This window comes from Dryas octopetala, chromosome 7 (assembly GCF_963921425.1).
Source record: "Dryas octopetala chromosome 7, drDryOcto1.1, whole genome shotgun sequence".
NCBI classification, from domain to species: Eukaryota; Viridiplantae; Streptophyta; class Magnoliopsida; order Rosales; family Rosaceae; genus Dryas; species Dryas octopetala.
This window is the reverse complement of record NC_141372.1, coordinates 14,905,892-14,915,356: the sequence shown is the minus strand read 5'-3', so window position 1 is coordinate 14,915,356 and position 9,465 is coordinate 14,905,892. Positions and strand designations below refer to the sequence as shown.

At 36.3% G+C, this 9,465-nt stretch overlaps 1 protein-coding gene and 1 pseudogene across 1 annotated transcript; one reads left to right on the top strand and one right to left on the bottom strand.

The window, feature by feature from the left end:
• Positions 1 to 93: 93 nt before the first annotated feature.
• LOC147279986 (MDIS1-interacting receptor like kinase 2 pseudogene) lies at positions 94 to 1,549 on the bottom strand (annotated as a pseudogene).
• A 229-nt stretch (positions 1,550 to 1,778) lies between these two features.
• LOC147279985 (uncharacterized) lies at positions 1,779 to 2,411 on the top strand. The gene has a single exon (XM_086252108.1). The coding sequence runs from the start codon at positions 1,779 to 1,781 to the stop codon at positions 2,409 to 2,411; it is 633 nt and encodes a 210-aa protein (XP_086108234.1).
• The last annotated feature ends 7,054 nt before the right edge of the window (positions 2,412 to 9,465 follow it).

The following is a 9,465-nucleotide window of genomic DNA, read 5'->3' as shown; positions in this document are numbered from 1 at the left end:
ATAGATTACAATAAGGTACAATCGAAGAAGAATCTTTCTTCTAAAAAAAAAGCTCACACAAAGTCAAATATGTATAGGAAATAAGAAACTTCCTCAAGTAGTGAAACCATGGAGAGAAAGCAATTCACCACAGGTTATCAAACCCAATGGCTTTGACAAATGCAGACTTTGAGCAAAGAGGTATTGAGAAACTTGTTTCATTGTTGTACGGGATTGTGGACGGGCATTCAAGCAGGTAAACGCTGTCTTCACAAGAGAGAGCACTTCCCCTGCTTCTTGATGTGTAGGAGGGGAAATGCGTTTGTCCAAAAACTCCACAATTGGAATTTGATGGGCTGGTAATGCAGATGAAGATGAAGAGGATGATCATGATGATGACCCTAAAGATAAGATGAGAGAAGATCACCCGGATGCCTTCCCAAAATTATTTCTAGTGTTACTACTCCGAAGCTATACACACCGCATTTCTCATTCACTTCCATTGTATAAGCAAGCTTTGCTTAAAGAAAAAGCTCATAACAATGGCATTGTTAGTATGTAGGTATAACTATTCAATGAAAGTTTGCATTAAGTGTATCATGCAATCAATGATTAATTAGAAGTGTAACATTTTTATCCTTAATTAACCTCATCCTAACCCTGAAAACGAATCATTGGTCTAAAACTAAAACCATAAAACATGTTAAATATACAATAATATCAAAGACATAAAACCACAGTATTACCTAGTGTCACATTTCCGTATGTGCCCGCAAGGGCAGTCCAATTAGTTGAGTCTGGGTTTAAGAACTTAGCAGTGCCGAAGTCTGAAACAAAGCCCTCATATTCAAAATCCACCAAAATGTTCTTGGTTGATATGTCCCGATGCACAATTGGTGGCAAGCAATTGTGGTGCATGTAGCACAAGGCATAAGCTACACCTTTAACAATATTCACTCTTTTTCTCCACCCCAATTCTTTAGCTTCATCATCCTTTCTCAGCATTGTGGCCAAGCTACCCCTTTCTAGATACTCATACACCAAAAATGGGTGCCATTTATGGGAACAAAAACCATAAAGCATCACAATATTTCGGTATCTCCGTTAGTGCCCTTATTTCATTCAAGAACGCCTTTTGAAAATTCTTCTCAACATTGCATAGCAAATGAAGTTTCTTCATTGCAACTATGCTGGCGGATCGCAAATTTACTCTGAAGAAGTTTCCATATCCTCCTTTCCCAATGCAATATTTAGAGTCAAAATCCTCGATTGCCGTTATGATTTCCTCATACATGGTTTTTCCATCAAAATTTAATACTGAAAAAGAAACCTCTTCATGCGCAATGGTTTCTTCTGGATGCTGATGCTTCTTTTTCCTTTCTACTACAAAGGCAATTGAAATTATAGAAGAAAGAAGTAAAAGTACTGCCACAAGAGAAAATGTGATTACTCATATGAATTGTGGATTCGGAGACTGAAGATAATTGGACGTGGTTCACGGAATGCTGGTCTCATCAACGCTATTGCTACTGTTTTTCCGGGTTGGCCTCACAGTTTTTGTTTTCAGCATTTGAAACGTAACCTTGCAAATAGGTATCCGACAACACACAATAAGTATATGCGTGAGAGGGTTTTATATTTGTTCATGTGTTGTGCTTATGCACGTACTGAGGAGGCATTTAACTTATCTGCTGGGAAGCTGGAGGCAGAGGGTGGTCGTCCTGCTATTGACTTTTTGGCAGAAGCACCATATGAAAAATGGTTTAATGCGTTTTTTTAAAGGTAACAGGTATGGGGAAATGTGCAACAATGTGTCCGAGTCATTTAATTTTTGGATTTTGGAGCTGAGGTCCCTCCCCATTTTAGATATGATTGAAGGCATTAGAACCAAAGTGATGGAGAATATGGCAAATCGAAAAATAGAGGCAAAATCGTGGTCTACTGAGCTTTGTCCTAATTTGGAACTGAAGTTGAGAGAGAGATCCAAAGTTGGTTTGCACTGGAAGGTGATTCGATCTTCATCTCATGTCTACCAAGTTGAAGGAAAGGTGACTGTGTGTGTAGATTTGGAAAAGAATCTTTGTTCATGCCATGAGTGGCGTGTTTCAGGGTTCCCTTGTGCTCATGCTTTTGCTGCCATTCAGAGACATGGAGCTTCAATGTATAGTTTCATTGACAGTTATTTCAAGACAGAGTCTTTTAAACGTTCTTATGAGTTTCCAATTTTTCCGGTTCCAAATATTGCTCAGGCATTATATGATTTTAGTCAAGATGCTATGATAGTTCAGCCTCCTATTACAAAGAGACCTTGTGGTAGGCCAAAGACAAACAGGTCGAAGTCTATAGGTGAAGAAGCTGCTCGTGCCAGAAAGTGTAGTCGCTGCGGAAAACCTGATGGTCATAACCGGAAGACATGTAGAGAGCCAATTTAGTTTTATGGTTGCTCTAGGTTTTAGTAATAATGGTACTGCCTGACAGTTTATTGGTTTATAGGTTTTAAACAATTGAGGACATTTTATGATTGCCACTTCCATGCATTGGCAATATGTGACTTGATTAATAGGAGCCCATTTGTAAATGATATTTTGGATAGATATTTTTTGTTACTGTTGCATAGTAACATTTTGTTACTATGTTGTTTTGGCTTTTGGAAATGATATTTTTTCATCTCTTAATTTTTGTTTATGTTATTCTTATGATTTAAATTGTTGTGCTTGTTTTAATATGGTGGTTTGTGAAGTCCATGCATGTTTTGTGGTTTCCTTGTTACTGTTTTAATCACATTATTTGTTATTGCCTGGCAGTGGCAATCACATATTGTTACTGTCTAGCAGTGGCAATCACATATTGTTCCATTGTGTGGCAATGTCAACCTGTTAAGCATTTTAAAATTCAATATAAAAAAGACAAAAGAGTTCAACATAGAAATAAAATTCTGCAATATGTTTGAAACAAAAATACATAAACTTGAATTTTAAAACATAAAAAAGCAGTAGGTAAAGTCTTTCTTTGGCATAGCACAGAGTTTGATCAGTCCTTGTTCTAGATTTTCTTGAAGGATTGAAGTTGCTGTGAAGTCCAGCTTTGTTCATGGTTAATGAACCTTTCAATTATATTTGCTTTGAACTTTTGAATGTCCTTTTTTGTGATTTTGTTGTTATTCAGCTCTTCTTTTGAAACTTTGTCCATATAACACACGACAAAGACCCTACAATCCAATCTGCAAATTATAAAATTGAATGACATCAGTTTAAGATTATTTTTTTAATAATTTTGTTGAAATTGATCTATATGCATATGGTAGACGACTTACGATGTCTCTGACTGCTGTGGACAAATTTTAGATTGGTGAAGTTCGTAGTCATTGCTGAAGTCTTTCAACCATCTGAGTGTTGCTTCATTGTCATCTGTGAGCTCAACTTCAGTGAATTTGAACTCTCTTGCAGTGCTTCTTTGCTTAGCTTTCTTCTTATTCTTGATTCTAGAATACTATCCGCTACTTCCTGCATGACATAGATCCAGCTATCCACGCGCGCTTTCTGCATTTTAAAGTACATTGTTCTTAAAAATTTAAACACATTTCATATCAATCTTTAAGTACATAGAATTTAGTTTTATGAACTTTAAACACATTTCATACCAGTCTTTGAGCTTTTTTGTAGCATATATCCATCTCGATCCTTCTTTGCTTCAGGGGGTTGAAGTGAAGCCAATTTCCCGCATCCTTATCCATCACAAGTAGTGTGTGATGAAAAGCTTCAGAAGTGACCATTGGGATGAATATCTTGTTCGACTTCCCCAAGCAATTAAGGAGAGGTTCAAAAAGGAATTTTTCTATCCCCAACTGATCATCTTTTGCATCCTTAATCTGTTATTGAATTGCCACTGACTGTCAGTAACAATGATGAAGTCTTGGTTAATTTTGAGTAATGAAGTTTTAAATGAACTTACTGAAGCAAAGGTTGTGAGGAATGTTGACTTTGCAGGTGTTTCAGATTCTATTTTGTCCATTTCCTCTTGCAGTAGTTCTCCAAATACATCAATCACCTGGTATGCAAGATTTAAACAATGTTAAGTAGTTTACAATAATTTTTACTCTTTAAATTAATTTGAGTTTGCGTAGAAATTGGTCTTACATTATTTTCCACTGCATTGTCCATGATCAAGTTTAGAACATCTTGTCTAGAGATTGCACTGATTCCACCTTCTCCTTTTTGTCATAGTAAGGTGCTGCATAAACAGTATGTTGTAGTCAGTGTGTGTCAGTAGCTTAAGCTATTGTTACTGCCTGGCAGTGGCAATTAGGTGTTTTAAAATTCAACATAAAAATGGAATAGTACCTGTGTGGGGCATTTGTCCAAAATTCAATTAGGAGTTGTTGAACTCTTTCATTCAATAATTTGAAGACCGGATACTTTGACAACTTTATGTTTTCGAGATTTGGTCTTTTTGTAGCTTGTAGTGTTAAGTTTGTATCACATTCCTGGGTCAGGTCATGATCTTCTTGGGTCAGGTCCAGGTCCAAATCAAAGTTTGGTTGTTCACTTTTTCCTTTGCCTTTTTCAGCTCTTGTCTTTATATTTCTTATTTTGTGTGGCAATTCTAGTACGTCTTTTCTTGCAGCTTTCTTCTTCTTCCTTGGTTCAAAGTTGTATTCATATATATCATCAACCTTCCTAATTCTGTCTTCTCTCTCCTTTAGCCTTCCCATCATTGAGTATTGTACAATTGCAAGGCAGGGAGAAGACTGTTCAGGTTGATTCTTTGCAGGTTGATTGGGAGTTAATTCAACTGAGGTAGCATTCTCAAAGGCAAAAGATGGTGAAGGCTCATCTTGATGCTCAGAAGAGTCTTCAGCTGTATGCCCTTGTTGAGGAGTCCTTGCGGCTTGAGGCTCATGTTGATGCTCAAAAGAATCTTCAACTGGATGCTCTCCTTCCATTTGCTCGTCTCTTTCAGGTGAGACAAGTGGGCCTGACCTTTGTGCTTGGCACTCAATGTTCCCACTGTTATCCAACTTCTCAATCATCTCTTTTTGTCTTGAAATTGTTTCTTTCAGCTTCTCAATCTCTTCAAAGATTGATTTTGTTTTGGCCTCTTGGACTTGTTGTTCCTCTATATCACTTCTTCTCTTTTCTTTCTCTTCATTGAGTAATTGCTTAACTTTGTTGTTCATCATTTTCAATTTCTTATTTTCTTGGCTTAGTTCATAATTGTCACTCTTGAGTTTCCCAATTTCGTCCTTTGCAGTGAGAACCATTTGCCAATAACTAGCATTTTTCTCATCAAGTATGGCATTGTAAGTGGTGAGTTATTTAATCAATTTTTTGCCTGTGACTTCATCTTCATCTTCATTGTGATCTTCATCTTCATCTTCATTTACCACTAATGTCTTTAATTCCTTTATGACTTCTTCATAGATGTTACGGAATTCTTCCATGTCCTTCTTATCCCCTTTACTGATTTGCTCACTTTCAAAGCGGTCTAACTGCATGCATAAAAGAAAATGTTAGTGTTTGCCATATTGTTACTTTGATAAAGTGGCATTTTATTACAAACGGAAATGTGAAATTCCAGTTGTTACTACCTGGAAGTAACAATTAGAATCCTACATATTTGACAGTAGGAAATAGGCACACCAATATGAGAAATTCCAGTTTTTACTATCTGGAAATAACAATTAGAATCCTACATATTTGACAGTAGGAAATAGGCACACCAATATGAGAAATTCCAGTTGTTACTACCTCGAAGTAACAATTAGAATCCCACATATTTGACAGTAGGAAATAGGCACACCAATATGAGAAATTTCAGTTGTTACTACCTCGAAGTAACAATTAGAATCCCACATTTTTGCTACTGTTTGGTTGCTCATAAAAGACACAAAATAAAAGGAAGTATGGCATATACATAACAATTAAGAAATATGCATAGGCAGTGGCAATTTCTGGTTTTCTGGTGTTTGTTATTGTCTAATAGTGGCAACTTATACAACAAACATGCACAATAAATATGCAGTGGCTTTTTGTTATTATTTTTGAATTCTTACCCAAGCTTCGAGTGACGGTTCTACTTCCATTTCCTCCTCTTTGTCTTTTTTATCTAACCAATCTTGGAGTGTCGGTTGTGGATCTTTATCTTCTTCTGAATCTTCTGTGTCTCCTAACCGGCATGTTTCCTCATTAGTTGGTTTCTCCCCTCTTTCTTCATCATCAAACATGTTATTCACAATTTAAAGTGAAGATTGTTAGTATTTTGGTTTTGAAAATAGTTACTAGTATAAAGTAACTATGTTTTTTTTTGCTTTTTTACCTCAAAGTCTTCAAGTCTGTAATGTTTCAACTTGAGATTGAGATCATCCAGATCCCATTTGACTATGCCAGGAGTTTCCTCCTCTCTGCCCTTGATTGGATTAATGATGTTTGTCTTTTTGCATATCAAATACTGGAATTCATCAAAGAGAAAAATCGTACAAAAATGGTTAAACATAGTGTCTAAAATAATACATTCATATTTAATGAATTCAGTTTAGTGCTTACCAGTATGGCAACAACACAACCAGCCATTGATTTACTGTCTTTGCACAATGATTTGTGCAAGTAATCATGTACTCCCTTTGCCCATGCTTTATGTACCATTTCATCCAAGTCTTCAGCATGCTTGACCAAGTCCCAAGCAAGGTGGTATCCAGAGTTTGGGAATAGGAAAGTAGCCAACAGGTACAAAATTATCAGACGTACAACATCGTCACTGTTGTCTTTCAGTCTTCTCTTCCTCGAAGTTTTCTGATTCCCTACTGGTGTCTTAGGTTGTTTTCCTTCCTCTACTACTTTATAGAGAGCATTTTGCACTGAGGTTCTATTTATCCTTTGTTCATCATCCTTAAAGTGATCTGTAATGAACTTGGATTTCTTGAAACCTTTTTTTGTCAAGAGAACTTCATTTCCCAATTCTGGCAGCCCAAATAAATCAGCAATGTCACTTGTTGTAAGTTCTACTTCCTTCTTACCAAAATGGAACTTCTCTGTTTCCTTGTTGTATGCTTGGATGAAGAATCCAACACCGTCGTCTGATTTCACAGGGTTGCTTCCCATCATTTCATTGCGAAATGCATTTATAAGTGGCCAAAAAGGTGTTTTCTGTAGCTTCTCGTATGCCTTGGCAGTCAGGTCATCTTTAATTTTGTCCATAGTATTTTGGAATGCAACCATGTTGCACCTGTACTGAATTTTTCCGGACTGTTTTGGTATAATCCTTTTTTCTTTTGCACTTGTTATTGCCTTTTTTGTGGCCATTTTCTTTGAATCCTGCAATATGGTTGCAAAAAAGCAGATAGTTACTACCAAATGTGAAATTCTAATTGTTATTACCAGCCAGTAACAATTAGACTCCCACATATTTGTCATTGGAAAATCTTCATAGGCAGTGCCAATATCTAATTTGTGAGATTCCAATTGTTACTACCATCCAGTAACAATTAGAATCTCACGTATTTGTTATTGGAAAATCTGCATAGACAGTGCCAATATCTAATTTGTGAGATTCCAATTGTTACTACCAGCCAGTAACAATTAGAATCTCACAAATTAGATATTAATCTATATCAATTAGACGACTACCATATGCATATAGATCAATTAGAATCCCACGTATTTGACATTGGGGAATATTACATAAACATAGGCAATTTAACCAGACAATGGCATATATTACCAAGCAACCCAATAGTACCTGGTAGTCAGTAGCTTATTCTTCTTCTTCAATGTTTTATTGAGGTAGCTTCTTTTTCTTCTTCTTGGACAATGTTGGTTAGTAGTTATTAGGGTTTTCTTTCTCTCTGCTCGGATCTCTTTTCGAGAATGGGTCTGGAAAACCATTAAAAAGCAACCGTTTAGTAAATATAGAAATGAGTTTATGGCTATTAGTAGATATTGACAATACTGTCTTTCATTGAAATGGGTCTAGGTTTTTCGTTGAAAATTGTTTTTGGTACTCGGTTCAATATATAATGTTTTGTAGAAGAAATTGTACCTGGAAGTCAGTAGCTATTGAGGTAGAAATTGGGTGTCGCTTCTTCTTCTTCCTCGACAATGGTGGTCAGTAGCTACCAGGTTTTGTTTCTCTTTCTCTCGTTCAGAATAGGTCTATGGTTTTTTATTCTTCAAGGCAATCAAAGACGGTTTTTGTTCTTGGTGTTTTTGATTCCAGAAGGCTCTTTGATTCGTTATTTTTTTATAATCATCTGCTAATACGGTTTAAAGAGGTTTTAAGAGGTTAATTGCAGTTATGGCAATTAACGGATAGTTAAAGGAACCGGTGGCAGGGCCCGTAAATTTGCTGTTTTTTAATGGTTTTTGTTGCGAGTCTTCCGGGCCATTTTAAAAGTGGGCCGCGTTGGTACCGCATTTTTGCAACTGGGCCGCACAATCACTGTTATTTAATAATTGGGCTTTAAAAAAAAACCCAAAAAAGAATTACAATAAAAAACAATAAAAGAAATTGGAATAAAAAACAATTATAGACTTTACAGTAAAAAAACAATTACATTAAAAGTTAACACATTTGTTTACATGCAGGATATCATTTTCAAATGATGCTCTTTTTTCTATTCGTTTAAAGCAAAAAGAGAGCATCATTTTCGTATGCCTGTTCTTTTGCATCCTGACTTCTGGTAAAGGAAATTAAAGTTAAGCATCTTTTTTGAGTTTCTCTAATTCATTTCTTTGTCTTAAATTATGAGATATGTTTTAAAAGATTAACATGCTCATCTATAAAAACTTTGATGGCTTGGAGCTGGCAGAAACTCAATCAACCAATTGCTAAATCAACCACACATCCAATTCCAATATATTTTAACCAAAAGGCCCTAAAACATTAATGTAAAAGAATTTTTTGTAATTTCAAAAATCAAGATAAACTTAAAAATCCAACATTGACCTGCTATCCTAATCATCTACTTCCAAATTAAAATCATTGATCTATATCCTGCTTAACATCACCATATGACATCATTTGAATGATAAACAGAAAAATCTCCTACTTCTTCTTTCTTTGTTTCCGTTTACGTGCGACCCGACCCGAACCCATCTTCCATTTTCGGCCAGTGGCGTTAGAACCGTCTCTTCATCCTCTTTCTCCCTCTGTCATCCTTTCCACCATTAGAGCTACCAACACAGTGAATTGAAGAGAAATAAGTCCGAAAATCCTCATTGTCGATTCGCCGATTCCAGCCACGACGTGACCTCCTACCTCCACCATAAGCTTCCTCTCATCTTGCTGATAAATTTGGTACCAATCCCTTGTCCCGACAACGACCCACGGCGGCGAGTTGAAGAAAAGACTAAGGAGAAGGACTGTTGGTCGGGTTTTGGGCTGGGGGTGGGGTGCTGCGTGGGGAAGGACTAAGGAGAAGGGCTGTTGGGCTTTTCTTTATTTTTTTTATTGTTATTTTTAATTTGGGTTATTTTTAAAAAATTTTGTCTG

Excerpts from the sequence above, each read along its gene's own strand:
- LOC147279985 (XM_086252108.1), top strand. The coding sequence starts at position 1,779 with ATGTGCAACAATGTGTCCGAGTCATTTAATTTTTGGATTTTGGAGCTG.